We start from the raw sequence: 19,467 nt of genomic DNA, 5'->3' as shown, positions 1-19,467 counted from the left end.
CTAAATAAGAAGGGAGTTTCGGTTTTCGGTAACGAATACTTGGACACGTAATTGAGTACATGACTAAGCAAAATGTACAGTGTAATCTGGAATCTTTTAGAGCAGACGAATCGCCTAACGATAGTTATATTTTGTTACCATGCCTAAAGTAATAATTAAATTACCTAAATTATAAACTGAAATAGATATCATACAATAAAGAAAAAGTGACCAAGTCCACCGGTGGCCGAGGAATCGAACCCGCGTCTTCAGCTTACGCGGTTAACGTCCTGACCACTAGACCACCCGGCCTGGCCACTATAACTTCCCTTATTTCTTATTTGATTTGTTCTCGAGTTAAATTGCCTACATCTAGATTTTCTAAGAAGCTGGAAGCGATAGAAAAGAAAAGCAAGTTTCTTATTGAAGTTAGGTAGCGATTTTAAATATATATGAACTTTACAAACTATAAAACTCCCGTGAGACTCAAACATATTAGATGTCGAGCTATTCGACTTAATAATACGTGAGTGACCCGCTTCAAAATAATCTAATATAACTTTACAAACGCTGAATATTTTATAACCCTTAGCGCCACTTGCACCATTCCATTAACACGCGATAACCGGTTAAACCTGGAGTAACCATAGTTACCATTACAATATTAGACACTGGGTTGACGGTTTAACCGCTTAACCCCGGGTTAGTGGGATGGTGCAAGTGGCGTTTAGACACATTGTTTATCAGCACCAACTGATTAGGGATTTCCCTAAATTAATTTGCCCGTAGATTAAAGTGACTTTGCCGTTGCCCATTCATCTAAATTATCTCGGCCTCGAGGACCTTTTTATTTCCTTATCCGTAATGGATAAATAGACGGTGATACTTGCTAATTTCCTTTTTCCCTTTGTTGCTACGTCAGGGTGCGTAGCCAACGTGCAAATCGTTAACGCTCCGTGGCGTAACGTAGTCATCTCTCTCTATCACTCTTCCATATTAGTGCGACGGAGACAATTGCGTTTCGTTCGCTACGGAGCGTAAGCGATTGCAACGTTGGCTACGCACCCTGTAGGCCGAGCACATGATTGACGCGACAGTATCTCGCCGCGAGATAGACTACCCGTTTTTTAAAGACTTTGAAGCCTTTGCATATTTTGTAATTGGAGGTGAAATATAGTACATAAAATGGTTTTTTTCTTAAAAATATTTAAACCGAAATCAATTTCTATTTGTATGACAAATGTTATTTATGCGTATAGCCTATATCTACACCTGCAAAACAAGGCAAAGTAAAAAATGCCTAAGCAATTTGCACGTAAAATAACTTTTCGAAACTCCAGAGACTCGCATATACATAGGCTCTCTAACGTCGTACAGTCGCTATCAGATATATCGGAGCGGCCATTGTGTTCACAATATCTGAACACGCACTCTAACGCCCTTACAATAGATGCGTTCAGATATTTGTGAGCACGTTGGCCGCTCCGATATATCTGATGACGACTGTACAACATGTTCTTTTTGTAAATTGAAATTCCAAACACTGACGAAAGCTCAGACATACTTTTAATACCAAGATAACTTAACAGCTTCGGATTCTTAAGCATTCAGGAATGTTGGGACGTAAATATCTAAGGATATTTTGCGAAGATAATAAAATTAATAAATAAGTTAATAAAAGGTGGACGTGATCCACGAAGTTTGGAGCTATAATTATTTTTGCTCTGGGAAAACAAATTAGTTTGGGAACTTCAGTGGAAGTATGATTGGTAAAAAAGTGCGTGAGAAGAAAAATTAATAGGTGTGGGTGGAATAGGTACAGACGCGGATGGTAGTCTTTCACTCTTGAACTTTCCCGGCTCTGAATTATTTTTATTTGTATAAAAAAATATATCTTTACTTTTAGACCGAGTGAATCGAAGATCTCCGTTTCAGCTTGGGCAAAAATGCTTTTGTAAGAGGACGGTTTGATAAGTACCCGTTTTACCATATTGACTATGTCACTGGTCAAAAATGTATTTTCCACGTTTGTAAGGCACCTTTCATAAGTTTCGTAAGCCTTAACAGATAAAAAAATGGCGCTCTTTTGTTTTTTCTTCCTTCGAACGCTATCAAAGGTAAGCGGTCGACTATATCTGCAAGTATGAAGAAAGAACAGTATCAGTCCGTAGTTCGGTTCTTGTTTTTAGAAAGAAAAACGTATGACGATAAGGTTGCGGATCGTTTATAACGACTGTTCTTCTTCCAAAATAACCCTCAGAATATGATTTTAACGAATTTAAGCGTGGCAGTACATCTGTTTTTGTTGAACACCAACCCGGTCGGCTTATTGGGGTGATTTTAGAAGAAATGTCAACTGTTTGTGTTTATTTTTCTAAATTGCGCCATTTTTTCGCCAAGGTACGCGAAGTCAGCTCACAGCGACTAGTCTTTGTTCCAAGTTATCACAGCTAAAGAAAGGACGCTTAGTTCGAGGAATTTCGAATTTTAACCCGCCTGTTCCTATCTCTATCGCACGCGCATAATAATTATATTGCAATCCCGTTCGCACGGGGTCATCGACCGTCGTAATTATGGGCGAGAAAGCAATGTATTTATGATAGGAACAGGCGAGTCAATGTATCAAAACAATAAAGTAGTAAATGAAAAAAAAATCTTTATCTGAGAAACTTTATATGGCAATTTAGTCTAATGCATCGTCGAAATCCAATAATCCAGCCATCTGCATTGAGCTGTTACATTAAGCTCCGTAATTTTACTTTTATTAACAGTAAAATTACGGAGACATTAAGTCTGGTAGACAGACAAAGTAGGTTTACTTTGGCTGTCTTGAAGATAGGATTTTTAACCTTAAATTGGCTCGGATACTAAATTTATTAATGCACACATAGGTATGTGGTTTATGTTATACACATACAAATACATTACAGAGGTAGATACGTATTCAATTTGCTTAGTTTGATATTTTAGTTTTATTTTATAAATTGTTACTCAAACAGAAGAGAGCGTGCGGCGCTCACACAAAATGGCACACAATGGCCGAGCGCTCGCACAAAACAGACAATGGCCTTTGTTTAACAGATTACCGTCTTAAGCGTAAAAATCATTTGAGAAGATGCAGCCTATATATGTGTATTGCAAATAGACAACAAAATTGTTTCAATACTATTTCAACAATTTCGACGTATAAATATATTTGCGCTAATTCTAGTGGTATTTTCACTCTTGTACAATGAAAAGTGACTAGCAGTGGAATGTATTTTCTTATTGTTATGACTATGTATTCAATTTAACATTTTAATACACAATGTATGATCACAGGTCCCTCCGACGATCCTAGAAAGCTTCCTCAGCAGAATAGAAGAGGGCTATTGCAAGTTCAACAACCCCTACCACAACAACCTACATGCGGCGGACGTCGCGCAAACCGTACACTACATGCTTTGCCAGACGGGACTTATGGTAAGCACCGAAAATCCGCTTCTTTCACAGAAAATTGTTTCATAGAATGTAATGTTTCGCAGAATTTTCATTTCATGGAAACTTTTTTTTATCAAAAACCGTTAACTTTTCAGGTACAGTTAAAAGGTCATTGTGTAGAACCCATTAGGTCTAATAAAAAAGTAGGTTAGGTTAGGTTGGAACTGCGACCCTTTGTGAAAAAATATGTTTTCTATGAAATGAAATTTCTGCGAAACAATACATTCTATGAAACAATTTTCTGCAAAACAAGGTACAACCGATCCTAGAGATCTCGGTCCGGTACAACCCCTACCAACAACCTAAATAATGATGACGGGACTTCTGGTAACTGACTTTTCTAAATTCAATAGCAGTGCTGGCCTTTCCACTGAGGTAGATATGAGCGGAGATCAGAGGAGACTCGCAGAAATCAGCTAATAGCATTGATTGTAATCCACATCTCTTGTCCGCTCCGCTGGATTATTTCATCTCCGCGCACATCCGCCTCCCGCCTCAGTGGAAAGGCGAGCCTCATTGTTGCAGCCACAGCCATGCTTGATATAGTTAAGGCCGCTTCTCAATAGTGAGATGTTACCGCGCTACTCGTAAAGGCGAGAAAAACTATCAGCTTCTTTCTTAACATTAAACTTCCTACAACGAAACTAGATAAAAAGAAAACTAACTTCCAATGCTAGCAAGCACAAAAAAGTATCCACAACTGAAACCTTTTTGGACTTCCTCTACAACTAAAGACATTGTCGACAGTAGTTAAGGGTGACAAACGAATCAATTTAACAACAAATCGCAATAAAAAATCAAGATGAAGTTGAAACATCTGTAGACCGCGTTAAGATTGACGGAACTCGTATTTTTCCAGAACTGGCTATCAGACCTGGAGATCTTCGCCACGCTGGTCGCGGCGGTGATCCACGATTTCGAGCACACCGGCACCACGAACAACTTCCACGTGATGTCCGGCTCGGACACGGCGCTGCTATACAACGACCGCGCTGTGCTCGAAAACCACCATATCAGCGCCGCCTTCAGGTATTTAGTGTATTTACTGCCTCACATAATAAAGGCCACTTCAAGATAAGATAAGATAAGATAAGATAATATTTATTGAATAACTGTGTACAGATATGTTGACAATAATACATTTAGGAAGCAACAGTTTATCCATCACGGACACACACGCGCACACACACACACACACACACACACACACACACACACACACACACACACACACACACACACACACACATTACTATGTCACATCTTTTTTTTTTTTTTTTTTTTTTCAAGTATACATCTGTAACTTACAGCTAACAGGCCAAAGCGTTACGAATATTAATATAGGTATATCTACATTAGGTGCAATTATTTATGACTATGATTATCATTATATCAATCGAAAGTTTTCCATAGCTAAGCACAGGCCTCCTTTAAAGATCATCATCATTACATCAACCAAGATTTCCATAGGTTAGCAGGCCTTTCTCAAAGGTTTCCAAAACCGGTCATGCGCAGGAGCTCTTGTAGGCCTCATATCGTCATCATTATATAAACCAAGATGTCCATACCTTAGCATTGACCTCCAAGACCGACAGTTTACTGACCGACACCTTACATTAGGAATCAGGCTGCGTCCACTATTTTAAATTAGCCTCATGCATGAAGTTTATATTTGAACGAAATATGTTTTATTCGGATGTTTGTTACCGTTATATCATGTTACAAATGCATTTCCGTTTTTAAATTACCATTTAATTACTTAAAATTATAAATAAAAAGTACGAAAATTTGCCCGCGAAAAGCTAGTGAGCGAAACGCTCGAAACGCCACGTGACGTCACGCGTTCGACAGATTAGTGTCATTAGTAGCAAACGTCAGTTGGGCCGCCCAACGTGTGACGTCATCACGCTCTGTCGAATTCGCGCCAAAAATTATGAGCGTGTCAACCGCTCAAAAATTTTCAACATTTTAAATATTTTTTAATAAAATAATGTTAAGGTTTACAAAAGTATTTTTATCATTTCCGGTGTTCCAACGATATAAATTATGAATCCAAAAATAAAAATAAATTTATGCATGGAGCTAATTGTCCACCTATTTCTCCCAGCTTGTATGTTATTGCCCCATATAGACTGCACCCTATGAAGAATGTGTAAAATGTATACGATATATAACGATACCCATAGTTAGATCACAATTCATGGTTAACTCCACGACATGAACTATCACGGAGCATTTTTTTCAATCTGCATTTTAACAGTCATCGCCTCAGACCTTAATCTCGTAACTAACAAGGTACAATTCAGTATGTAAAAAACGTGTCTATCTCTATTCCTTCATTATTTCTCGAATACGCTCCGATGAAAATAGACATGGAGCAGTCACGTGGAGTTTCTGGTTCGTTAGGGTGGTTATCATTTGTCACATCGCGAATGTACATTTATACTTGTAGCTTTTTGATTGACAACATGCTATGTCTTAACACTCTTAACAAGTGTGGCCTAGTTCATTTACCCAGCTTAAATTTTTAAGATTTTGTGATTGTCAATATAATAAGCAACAGTTATTATTAATTTAATTTTTAACAAGCAGAAACGTCTGTAACTGGTGAAATTCCAATATAACACCTACATTATGTTTTGTAAACTGCAATTTATATACAATAATGAAACTCCAGGTCTTAATTTAAGAAATATTTGTAAACTTGTTTGTAAACGACTGTTTGTTTCTTAAATAAATAAATAATAATAACTTGGAACTCCGGTAGCCGTTTAGGAAGTGTAACGCTCTTACGGTAGATGTCGCTAGGGTCCCCTAGACCCATATTAATGGTGGAAAGATTCGCTGGCTATGGATGAGGTCTTGGTGGCTCAGTTGGCAGAGCGTTGGAGTATCGATCCTGAGGCCGTGAGTTAAAGTCTCACCCAAGACACTAATTTTTCCACTTTTAAATTTATTCTAAGCTTAAAGTTATTATGGTGCTATCATGTTACATTTTTTAAACAAAGTGTTGTTTTTGCCACAATTTTCCCTTGCAAATACGCTCGTGGTTTAATTTTGTAATATTTCGCTTGCTCGGGTACCTATCAATATCAGAAAGAGGAGTACAACAACAAATTTTAGCTCTTATGGCGAATTCTGCCCTGATTAAAATATCTTAACTAATTACATTAAGAATACTTATAAATACGAATTTATATCTTTATTGACATCTACAATTATAGTTCACCCACGCTGTCGCGCCAGACATGTAAAGACCTTTGACATTAGGATCTATTTTCGTACCTCTTACTCCTCTAAGTTTAGTTGATAAGGATAAAATTAGGACACTGTGACAAAGGTCAAATTATGTGAATCCATAGTAACTGTTGCGTACTCCTTTTTAATACCTCAGTACGTACCTTTTTACGCCTTACTTAAATGTAAAAAAAAATTTTAAATCGGATGAGCAGTTCCGGAGTTCCACCCGTACATACAATCTTACAATTCTACAACCTCTGCCTGTACTACAGACTCATAAACGATTACCTATTTATTATATAAGTATTGAAAGTATACATGAAAACATCGGAAGCTGCCAAAAATAATTCCTGATGATACTTTGATAACTTGATCAATTTCACCACGTATAAGTGTTCAAAGACACCCGACCCATGGATTCCCCGCTACGTGTGCATGTATAGGTTATCGAGTTCAGTTATTTTTTTATAAACTCGTGAATAAACACTAGTGTGACGTAAGACACCATAAATTTGCATGTATTAATTATTAAAAAGTACAGTCGAAAGTTTTTCAGCCAATAAAGCGTACCAACTTAAACCATTATTATTTTTTTCTCGACGAAATAATAGTATTACACGCGCACCCGGTCACTATGCGGTGAAGCAACTATCAGTTTTGTCAATAAAGCAAAAATAACTGCTAAGGTGTTTTTCAACTCGTTAAAACAACTACAAAGTCGACCCGCAAATCAAAGTAGCCCCAAGCCCAAAGATTTACGGTACTTTTTCACGGCAGCGTCCGGTGTGGATTTTTGCTAGACGATCTTGAGATCCACGCTAGTGAGATGAAAATTATATTGTCATTCCCCTGTCTTGGAGCAATCTCGTTTCACGTTAAATAAAAACTGAGCTATCCTGTCGCTAAAATTTACATTTTAATCAAACACCGCTGGTGAAAACGGGTGCAAAATGCATTTCTTGGTTGAATTCCCGCAAGGGTTCTTATAAATTTTCTGGTGACGGTGCCAAATAAAAAGGGTTTTGCCTATTGTTTGTTCTCAACATCTGGTTCATAGACATTTTATTGTACGCTCAACTCGATCGTCTTTCCTGTAGACATCACAAAGTTAATATAATCTAAAGCTAATTTTTGAACTGCACCCGTACAGGTGGGATACAGTTTTTCAGTATTTCAGACTCAAATAACAAAAACGTGTACGTGTGTATATTATATACTAGTGATGTACCGACTAATGATTTGGCCGACTAGCCGACTGGCCAACTAATCGGCGCTCGGATAGCCGATTAGTCGGCCGACTAGTCGGCTAGTCGGCCAGATCGTTAGTTTCATCTAAATTCTGACGCATTTGAAAAACAATCGTTTTGCTGAAAGTTATCCCTGCAGATTCAGACCTATAATGATCCCCATTCAACTTCTATTTTGCGATCCTGATCAGATCTCACTCTCACTTATTCAGATAAGGTGTACTTATTGAGGGCATTTCCAAAGCTCTAATATCCGTACGTAGTCGCCATTCAAGTCACCCATCTCCTGTAGTCATCGGTTCTACCAAAGAGGATATAATAAGATAGAGCGGTACCTGTCATAGTAAATTTTGTAACCACTGTAAATTCACTGCCATCTATCGACACACTTTAAAACTAAAAATTAAGATTTATAAAAATACGTTAAAATGTATTAAAATATGGATAAATTATTTTTTTTATTTGCATTAATTATTATTATATGATTTTGACCCATGTTCTTTCACTGATATGCGTTAAAAAAAATTTTTTTTTTTTATCTTTATTAGAAAAATTGTTTTTTCACAAATGAAAATGTCACCCTTATTGTGACATAGCAAGACAAATCAACTCTTATTATCTACGCTTAATACCTCTACCTCTCTGTACCTCTTCAACAAATTAAAGTTTTCCACCCGCCCGACTAGAGAAGCCATTCGACTTATCTGCCCGAGACACGGCAGTTCAGCAGCATTTCGTGGCAGTTTTCGCTACTCTGCCACGAAATGCTGGAACAACATACCTCCGCCTATACGTAACTAAGACACTATTCACATTTAAACTCCAATTTAAAAAATATCGTTTTAGCCTGCAATTGCCGTGCTCGTTGCGCCCCATGGATTTCTCAAATCGTCGGACTTAGTTTTTTTTTTTTTTTTACTAGAGTTATACATATAGTTATTATTTTACCTACCTCTTATAATGTCTATAATACTAATAATATCTACCTACCCTTACCATCATAACATTTTACCCTACATGAATCTATAACCTATCTGTATCTTTATAGTAAGTATTTATATTATTTGTATTTTTATATTTATCCCAAATAGTTCTAAGCTACCCTCCGGCCCGGGGTGCCACAGAAAACCAGCGCTGTGGTATTTATTTATACCAGAGCATATGCTGAGTGGCGTCCTTTTGTAGCCACTATAGCGGCGCCAAAATTTCTTGTTATTCATTAACCCTTACCTTACTCCTTTTTCTATAACTACCATTGTACCTAGCTTTAAGTGTTTAGTGAGTAAGTTCTTTTTTGTAACTGAGGTGGCGCTGTTTGTAGAAGGTCTTTACAATAAATGTCTTTTCTTTCTTTCTTTCTTAATACCTAAGTTAACAATTTCATATATTTTCATCGCCTTTTTTGATTGCGGGTTGGCCAAATAACAAACGAAACCGTCAACGCCCTCTATACGAGAGTAGGCCAAATTTTCGTGATTTTCGAGGCACGTTTTTTCCTTAGACTGTATCCATCTATTACGAAGTTATATCTATCTTTGGTTCTACGAAGTCTACGAACAATGTCCATCCCTGTCAAGTCTCAAACGGCGGACGTTTAAAGTTCATTACTAATGCCCGTTGAATCTAGAAATTTCCAGATTCTTTGTAGTGTGATGTACCTCATAAACTAGAGTACCTCTACCTAAATACTGTGATATGCAGGATAACGATATATAGTTGAAAATGAATGACATTTGGCTTTGATTACCTACCTTAAGTTTTAAACTAGCGTTACTGAACTGACCCCAAATTTATCTAGGCAGAACTCAATTACTTATATATTACACTACTAACGTTATAAATGAAATGAAATGAACAAAAAATAGAGAAAATGTCACTATCGGACCAGCTCACACGAGTTTCTTTAGTCACGTTATAATATTCATTGAATAGGATACAGGCGTATATTCAAACCATAGAGTAACTTATACTAGAGCGGTACTGTCATAGTAAATTTTGTAACCACAGTAAATTCACTGCCATCTATCGACACACTTTAAAACTAAAAATGAAGATTTATAAAAATACGATAAAATGTATTTAAATATGGATAAATGATTTTTTTTATTTGCACTAATTATTTTTATGATTTTGACCCATGTTCTTTCACTGATATGCGTAAAAATTGTTAAATAACAAACAAAACCGTCAACGCCATCTATACGACAGTAGGCCAAAGCTAGCCAAAGCGCTCTGATCGAAAGTCAAATTTTCTTGATTTTCGAGGCACGTTTTTTCCTTAGACTGTATCCATCTATTATGGAGTTATATCTATCTTTGTTCAAACTTATATACCTAAATACTAGGAGTGTTAGTAATTAGCTAACGTGCCCCGGAGAGCGGTCGAACTAATTACTTACCTGCCTGCAGTATTAAGTGGCGAATGTAGTCTTAGCGTGCTCCTGTTTGAAAATAGGTATGTTTGTGTACGTATCCCTACATTTTGTTTATACCTATGGTGCCATTCATTTATTACGAAGGAGATTTAGGGGTGGAGGGGGCCGACCATGTCTTATATTTTCTTACAGGGGGTGGGAGGGAGTCTTGATAGGTCGTAAAATCACAAAACTGCACAAATTAAGATTAAAAATCGCATCCGCGCGTTTTTCATGTTATAGAAAAACTTTAAAATGAAACCAAAGTTGATTATTACTCCAAATAATATTCTTTTTATAATGAATAGAATCAGGTGTTACTTTGCGGGCATCCATATTAATTAATACCAAAATATTACTTTGGTAATCCGCGAAAGAAGAGCCAATCAGTGCTAACCCGTTATACTTATTTGCGTATTTTTTACATGCAATTATTGTTCCCACCTTCCCACCGCAAAAATAAATACGCAAATAAATATAACAAACCACCATACTCCCTATTGAGTATTGTTCGTTTGGTCTTTTCGCAGATTAGCAAAGTAATATTTTAGTTTTAAATATTTTTATAACTGTAGGCACAAAATAAACGTTTGTAAAATATTTCTTTGAAAATCTAAATTAAAACAAACCCAATGTGTAAAGTAAGTTTATTTTATTTTTATTTTATTTTATTTTTTATTAAGGTTCACCAACAGTGGCAACAACAACTTATAGACTAACACACTTGCATACCATTAGGTATATTATGATTGCGCCACCAATTACAGGCGAACACAGCATTTATAGTTAGTTGTTAGTTAAACGTTTGCGGCATGTTTTTTTTAATACTAAATCATCAGTATTTAGTGAGAATATTTACACAAGTGTCATTATCAACACTGTAAACTCAACGCCATACTTAGGCTATTTAAAAAGCCTTCTCATTAATTAAACTATTATAACACTACCTTCTTTTGTACGACCTGTCTTTCAGATTCTCTTGTCTCTTGTCATAAAACTTATCTTATCATTCCTGGAAAATTAATAAATACATCCATTTTTCATTTCATGCGTTTTTTATCTCTAACCATTCTAAGGTCAGTCTTCAATAAAGTTTTGCAGCAACGACCCGAAACGATCATTCTTATTGTGTAGTTCAGTACATTATCACGAGTCTGACAGTTCGATCTATCAGAGTAAATGATATGCTCGTCTATTTACCCAACTCGTAGTATCATAGATGAACTTTTAAGCGGTTACATGTAGGGAATGCAAACCAGCTTTTAATTGTATTGAAAAACCGGTTGATAACCGGTTATTACCCGAAATTGCATAATACAAATGAAAACCAGTTTGCATTCCCTAGTTACATGCTACCTCAAATGTAGGCATATTCGACAAAGGTCGTGTATAGTAGACATACCTATAGTAAGTAAGTCTACAGGGCGAACCATTACTTAATAACTATGAATATTTGAAGAAACAAACTTAAATAATTGTGGATGATAGGACCGTGTGAGTTTATTAGTCCAGTACATTTCTATAGCTCTACAAACTTGTCCCTGTTCATGAAACTTATCAAATCTCTGTTAAACTTTGTCTCTTTCTAACAAACACAAATATCACAATGACAGATAGGGATAAACGGTTATCAACGGTATTTTAGATAAGAGACGTTTATGAGTAACCTAAGTAGGTACCGTCGTGCGTGTCGTTAAGGAGCATGCATTAGCCTAAACGGCATTCTAATCGATTGATGCTCACCATAATACGTTGTGAATACTATTATTCCTGTAAGTGTCTTTGAAACGTTGGAGCTTATTTAAAGACTTGTGATGGTTTTTTATTCATGTACCTTGAAATCAGTTAATCTTTGTAGAGATTCATCTATTCGCGTTTTGCCGCGATAGCGCGTTTTGCTATGATTTGTTGTACAGAAATTATGAATGAATTCCATTCATAATTTCTCCATGCAATTTCGAACCTCACTGTACATATAAATAATATCGATGGTATATTTTATCGAGGAGCATGACTAACAAATCCTTGTGATTAGTGATTGTGAATGAATATAGATTATCGTATGTCTGAAAAGAAATCCTTATTCATCCAGTGGTCCAACTTGGCAAATCATTGGTAGGTTAAGGTTATATTTGCGGTATTAATATTTGATTTCTTTTTATTTCACTAAAGTTGAATGTGTTTATGAATAATAAAAGCGTCTACTCTAATCTTTTATTCCTTTTCAAGTCGAATAACTCTTATCTGAAAACCTGAAGAGTAAGCGAATGCCTTCATTTTTACGCCATTTTCTATCCAATGTAAATTTAATGCCACTTTAACAACTTTCTGATTTGATCAGCACAAAATTCTGACAACTGTAGCGCGTAAATAACGCTGCGTTGACACTTCATTTGAGCGGAGACGCGGGCAATTTATATTATAATTCGAAATTCGTAGTAAAAGATAGGGCCAGTGCACACTGACATTTCTATCTGACGCTGTGACGTCATTTCAGCAGAAGAGAAAATCCTATGTTAACGAGAAAGATGCTCGTTATCGACCTCAATATCTTGCTCAATAGATGTAGATTCCGAGTATTTATCTAGAAGAAGCGGTAAATATTTATGGCGTTATTCATAAACGCGTTACTGGCCTGAATTAGCTATGAATCGTTTGTCTTTATCTGTCATTTTGACTTATGTATTTGTAAGAAAGGGATAAAACATAATTTAACTAAATCAGGCCCGTAAAGTTTTTTGAGTAGGTAGGTAGTAGGTTAGTCTTTGAATTTTAACAATAATAATGGGGCTAGAACTATCTCTTTGAGCTGTCACAGGAAATAACTCGCTCAACTTGGCCTCCAAGACATGCCATTTTGCTCGGTTCAGATCGGATTCACGCGAACTTTCGCTTTACTTGGTTGTCGCTAATCATCTACTGTATATTCTCTGTCTAGTGAAGCCCGCTGCTTTGCGATAGCCAATTTTCTATGAAACCGCCTTCGGCGATAAGGCCAATGCGAGCGGGCCCTAATTCACCCGATGGAAGGATTGATGGATGACGACAGAGGGGCAAATTGACGGAGATAGGGCACTGGGGCGTTCGAGTATCGTATTAGCACGTAATAAGTAGGAGACCGTCATCATCACACTATTCTGTGAATAATGTCCTACTTATCACTAAACACATGAGCTCAAAACTTTGTGCTGGAGAACCGAGCTTGCCGGGGACTTAAGCGTCACTTTTACGCAACGGTTAATTGGCTTATTAACATTGCTTCTTCCCTAAAAGGTCGACTAACATCAATTAAAAAATGTCCCTTGAAACACGTTTGCTTTCACACAGATCCTTAGCACACTTTATTTCTTTTCAAAAAGCTTTTTCAGGGAAATAGGTAGGTAATAAACTGTCTGGTTCCATTAAGTAAAATTACAACGTTAAAGTCTAGTTCTACTGTTACTTACGAGCAGTGAAGTTGCAATAAAATAGGCTGTTTGAAATTGAGATCTTTTTAGAATTTGAAGAAAAGTAATACCTATTACTAAAGCTGGTGTTTTTCGTATAAAAACAGAGAAATGGGCTATACGTATGTCTCAAGTCTAAAGACTGTATCAGTAGGCATTTGTAACCGCTGTTTGGGCAATTTTCTGATAGCAGTATCGCGTCTTATAAAATACTTGTATCCATTAACTGCCCTTTTGCCTCTTTCTGTCAGCCAGATAAAGAGTTAAATAGCGATTAGAAGTTAAAAATGTATAATACGAGTATAACACGGCTGAGACTGTCAGCAAACTCAATTGAAAAATTTAAGACACCTTAAAAATTTATTTTACGTTTTCTTACGTTAATTTATAAAGAGTTGTTCCCATATAATCTAATTAGGGGTGTTCACATTTGTAGAGAGTTATTAACTCTCTAGTTTAAAAACTTTATCAGTAGTAATAAAATAAAATATTACTTCCCCCCCCCCCCCCCTTTTTTAAGGCACTAAAACATCACCTGGATGTACAATATTATTTTTATATAGGTGTCTTCCTGAGACCGCGCGTACAAATTTTTGTACATATGTACCGCAATCAACACTCATGAACAAAAGAGGAACGCAAAAAAAAGGTTTAATTACTGGATTACAGCACCTAAAGTAATTTCATAATTAGTAATTAAACTTTTTTTTGCGTTCCTCTAAACTTGTCCATGACTGTATTTTGAACTTTTAAATAATTGAGGGTTGCAAATTCAAAAACAAAACAAGTGTTTCTGGGGCTTCTGGGCCTCCGGAGGGTGGTACTTACAACTGTATCCCCAAATATGAGCTTTTATCCCGAGATATTATTCTATGCAAAGTAAAATCCAAAGTTTGGGTTTAACTGAGTCAAAGATATTCTCACAGGAATTCATTATGGAGATTAACTACAGTGTAATTTGAAATGCTAATACAAAGTTTGTAAGATTAAGGTAAGGAAATGGAGTTGAGGGTTATTTTGCATACAATTTAGATTTTTGGCAAAGATTTTGTTGTTTGTTTCGAATTCGACTGTGAACTTTTAGGTTTTTTTTAACATTTCGATACCTTAATTTTTTTATACGACGTCGGTGTCCAACAAGCATACGGCCCACCTGATGGCAAGCAGTCACCGTAGCCTGACGCCTGCAACTCCAGAGGTATTACTTGCGCTTTGCCGACCCAAATACACCGCAAAATTGCTCAACATTGCCTACCATGTCCAACATTGCCCGTCTTAAAAAAACGAATAAATCGCGACCTAATAATGAAACAGACAAAGACAACTGTATTTTTAAGTTGAAATGTTGGGCGTGGTAAGTACGCAATTTAGAGCATCTTTGAAGTTCTGGCTATACCTTTTTAGGGTTCCATAGCCAAATGGCAAGAAACGGAACCCTTATAGATTCGTCATGTCTGTCTGTATGTCCGTCCGTATGTCACAGCCACTTTTTTTATCGAACAATAACCACCACCACTATTGTCAAAATTCTCACTCTAGCGCAAGCTGCGCGCTACATTCGTAACCGATAACACGGGAAAACCCATTTGTAGCGAAAAGCGACTACGAACTGAAGAACCTGTCTAGCGGGTCGCTGGCAGTGAATATGTTAAACGCCAAAAACCCTTGACGTCGTCCCCGAGACGATAAATTACTGCTTGACTGATTAAATTTCAATTGATGTGTTTGGATATGATAAATATCAGTCAAAAGTTTAATTGTCGCCAGTCAAATAAAGTGTTTATAATTTTAATAATGATATTTTAAGAGGAAAAAACATTACAACGTGACGTTGAATGAATGATTACCTACTGGCCTCTGATTACTCGTACCCAAATCGGAGAACTAGTCAGGATATCCATATCCACTTGTCTTATAAAACACATATTTTGTCCATATCACGAACTTTGGCGAAGCTGTTAGGCCCCCCTAAAGTGATACCTGTTTGTTAATAGGTACATCCTTTTACGATAAAATTGTTTACCCTTATTTCCCTGCAACGGGCAGATTTCAAAATTAGCTTACTGACCCGGAAAAGGCCTGGAAATCAGACCCGGCGGCTGGAAATTATCCGGAACCAAGTTAATCATTTATGTAAACAATCTCAGCTGTTTCTAAGAGGCAAGTGGCTCTCGGCGGGTTACAGCAACCTAAGTGCTTACTTAGTTGCTGTGGTTTATTCAGTTGGCACCCTATTTGTTATTAATATTTACTGGTAATATGTTGGCAAACGAAGCTCTAAAGGGCCTTCAAAATCTAGTATCCCTGTACTGTAACCGAGATACAAAAATTTAATTCGAAGACAACATACTCAGAACCAAGCTGACTCTGCACATACTTGTCAAAACTTAAGTGCGGATGTGTAAAAATTCTATGACATCACAGTTGGTTTAGAGTTAGATTAGTCGGATTCAAGTAATTTCCTGAGCTCTGTCTTAAATTTGCATATTTTTGTACCTGCAGCGTGTATAAAACCTTGCAAGCTGTATAATTGACAATATTCATTTATCCTTCCAGGCTAATAAAAGACGAGGAATGCAACATTCTTCAGAACCTGTCGCGCGACGAGTTCCGCGAGTTCCGCACCCTCGTCATCGACATGGTGCTGGCAACCGACATGAGCTTCCACTTCCAGCAGCTGAAGAACATGCGCTCATTACTGACGCTGGCTGAGCCTACGGTGGACAAGTCAAAGGCGGCGTCCCTGGTGTTACATTGCTGTGATATTTCGCATCCTGCCAAGGTATTTATATACTTACACTTTGTAGATATGAGTATTTATAACCATAAACAAAAAAATAAAAGCGCTCCCTATTCGCGCCTTGTTGATGTTTGCATTGCTATTATATATGCTTCTTCTATTTCCGACAGCTGCGGAACATGCCCTCAGTGTCAATAGCATTAAAATGATATTACATAGATTCTATGTCCGGGATAGAATAATTTTTCTTAACTGGCATTCACTCGACCTGACTTTTCTTTGAGTAAAATGTATCCAAGAAATGTAAATTCTACAGCATCTCAAGTATACTATCTGCAACCAAAATGATATATTTATTCAAACTATGAGCATGTCTGCATTGACCAAACTTACTGAACTAATCATAATCAACAACAATTTCCAGAGATGGGACCTCCACCACCGATGGACGATGAGCCTCCTGGACGAGTTCTTCCTCCAAGGCGACAAGGAACGCGAACTAGGGCTGCCATTTAGCCCCCTTTGCGACCGTAACAACACATTGGTCGCGGAATCCCAGATCGGGTTCATAGAGTTTATTGTAGAGCCCAGCATGGGGGTGTGTGCTGATATGTTGGAATGCATCCTTGGGCCTCTGCACTCTAGCAGCAAGACTGGAGCTAGTCAAGAACCGATTAGTGAGGATGCTCCGGGGAAAATCGGTAAGTTTAAAACATAAGTTTAATACATTGTTATATAAGTTAATGTTTACAGGCTGGATCCTACGTCCTAGAGATTTTGTGATCAGGAAAACACATAAGTAGCCGAATCCCAGAACGGCTTCATGGAGTTTATTATCGAGCCTAGAATGTTTTCCCTTTTATATCGTACAAAAGAACTAATATTTCGCGCGGTTGCTGTGGCAAAGTAGTTACAAATTACTTTTTTTTATATTTCGGTCATATGGACATTATGAATAAATGAGACTCAACTATACCATTTAATTCATAGATAAAACAATAAATTCTTAACTTTGTATGTGTATATCAAATTTAATTATTTTGTTAATCGTTTCAGTAAACGAAACCAGCACAAAGTTCAAGATCCGAAAGCCATGGGTCGCCTGCCTCAGTGACAACAAGAAAATTTGGAAGGAGCAAGCTGCTAAAGGTAAAGCCTCAGGCAAATCATTAGGTGCCTAATCCATCTGTCCAATCATCCCACCATGCAGGATGCCCACTTTTGCCGCTTAAGACGAAAGTGGAGGACCCGCGCGAAATCGCCTTTTCATACAAACGTAGTCCTCATTTGAAAATATTTTGACACATTTTTTTTGTATATAAACCACAGCTTAGATGTAATGCCCCTACGTAATATTTTGTTTATAATTTTTTATTATTAGATTTTATGAGTTAGGAGCATTTAATTTTATGAAATCTATTTTTCGCTCCTAATTTTTACCATAATGAAAAAATCTTAAAAAGTCGAACGTAGGGGCATTGGATGTATTGTATGATACATCCAATTAAGTAAAAATATTTTCCATATCCAGAGAGGAAAATGGGGACTACGTTTGTATGGAAAAACGGCCGTCCCCTTTCCTCTTAAACGTCCTTTTTAGGCAAGGTACGCTAATTCTCATGTAAGTACGTACCTTGCCTCTTGTGCTTACTCCCTAAAGGCCACTTGCATCATTCAGTTACCCCGGGGTTAACCGGTTAAACCTGGAGTTACCATGGTTACCAGTACAATTTGACACTAGGTTAACGGTTTAATCGGTTAACCCTGGGTTAAGGATTTGCAAGTGGTGCTTAGTGTCCGTTAAGTAAAAGCTATCTTTTTATACCACTCAATCTGAGCAATAGGGCCCGAGAAATAGTGGTCTTAAACGTGTCAGAGTCAGATCAAAAAAATGTATGACGTTGTAAATATTTCCAGATGCAGAGGCCCGAGCCAAGGCCGAAGAGGAAGCCAACATCCCCCCAGCTCCTGCGCCGACAGAAGAATAATATTTAGCCACATTTGTAAATAGCGTTAAATCTAACTGTTACAACATGTTCTCTTCGCTCTTGAAGAAAACTTAAATTTCCGTTGTTTGTGTGTAAAAATGCTTGCAGTAATTAAACGTCGCTGCGTTCGAAATTTAAATAAGTATCCTGGCAACATTTTCGCTTCCTTGAAGTAGGCAAAGACCTTTTACAATGCATGTGCTCGAAAAGTGCGTTTCCTACGAAGCCATATCATGCGGAAAGTACTACTTCTCCGCACTAGTGCTTTTTGTTTTCATTTTTTTAATAATTAAACTTATTTACCATTATATGTTTTTTTTATTTATTTACTCGCTCGCTTTGCTCGCTCCTGAATAAAATTCCACTCGTCGGAAATCATCTTTACGCACGTGTATCATACAATGTTTTACTATGCATTGTGCGAGTAAATAAAAAAAACATATAATGGCAAATAAGTTTAATTATTAAAAAATTTAAAACAAAAAGCACTAGTGTGGAAAAGTGCTCTTTTCCGTACTAGTGCGAGAAAGTAGCACCATATGTACTGTAAAAAAAAATCCGCACTTGTTGCATAAATAACTATTATTATATCAAGACCGTGCACCTATGCGAAAAAACGGACCGAGTGGGAGGTGACTTAAACATAGTTTGTCCCTTTCTTTCACATGAAAAATTACAAACTATTAGGTCAAACCAAATTGTCAGTAAATAACAACAAAAAAACTATACTCATCCTTTTATCTTGGGTGCTAGTACTAGGTGTAAGACAAAGATAATTTGATTAAAGATAATTTCTTTATGTCTATGTTTGAAATGTCACAGTGACAGTCCTTTGACAAACTATATATATGTATAGTTGGTCAAGCAAATCTTGTCAGTAGAAAAAGGCGGCAAGTTAAAAAAGTGTAGGCGCGAAGGGTTATCGTCCCATAG

At 37.0% G+C, this 19,467-nt stretch overlaps 1 protein-coding gene across 4 annotated transcripts in view; it reads left to right on the top strand.

Annotated features, from left to right (window-relative positions):
- LOC134740814 (dual specificity calcium/calmodulin-dependent 3',5'-cyclic nucleotide phosphodiesterase 1-like) overlaps positions 1–18,746 on the top strand; it is a 541,857-nt gene extending 523,111 nt beyond the window's left edge. The window contains exons 8-13 of one of the 4 annotated variants that reach the window (XM_063673435.1): positions 3,301–3,441; positions 4,319–4,488; positions 16,363–16,588; positions 16,971–17,247; positions 17,603–17,695; positions 18,464–18,746. In XM_063673435.1, the coding sequence (XP_063529505.1) occupies positions 3,301–3,441; positions 4,319–4,488; positions 16,363–16,588; positions 16,971–17,247; positions 17,603–17,695; positions 18,464–18,534 (978 nt within the window). In that variant the 3' untranslated portion in view covers positions 18,535–18,746. The remainder of the gene's footprint in view (positions 1–3,300; positions 3,442–4,318; positions 4,489–16,362; positions 16,589–16,970; positions 17,248–17,602; positions 17,696–18,463) is intronic. The other 3 variants (XM_063673437.1, XM_063673438.1, XM_063673439.1) reach the window with 3 other exon arrangements.
- Positions 18,747–19,467: the final 721 nt, after the last annotated feature.

The sequence above is a fragment of the Cydia strobilella genome, chromosome 4, assembly GCF_947568885.1.
Source record: "Cydia strobilella chromosome 4, ilCydStro3.1, whole genome shotgun sequence".
Lineage (NCBI taxonomy): Eukaryota > Metazoa > Arthropoda > Insecta > Lepidoptera > Tortricidae > Cydia > Cydia strobilella.
This window is presented reverse-complemented; position numbering and strand designations above follow the sequence as displayed.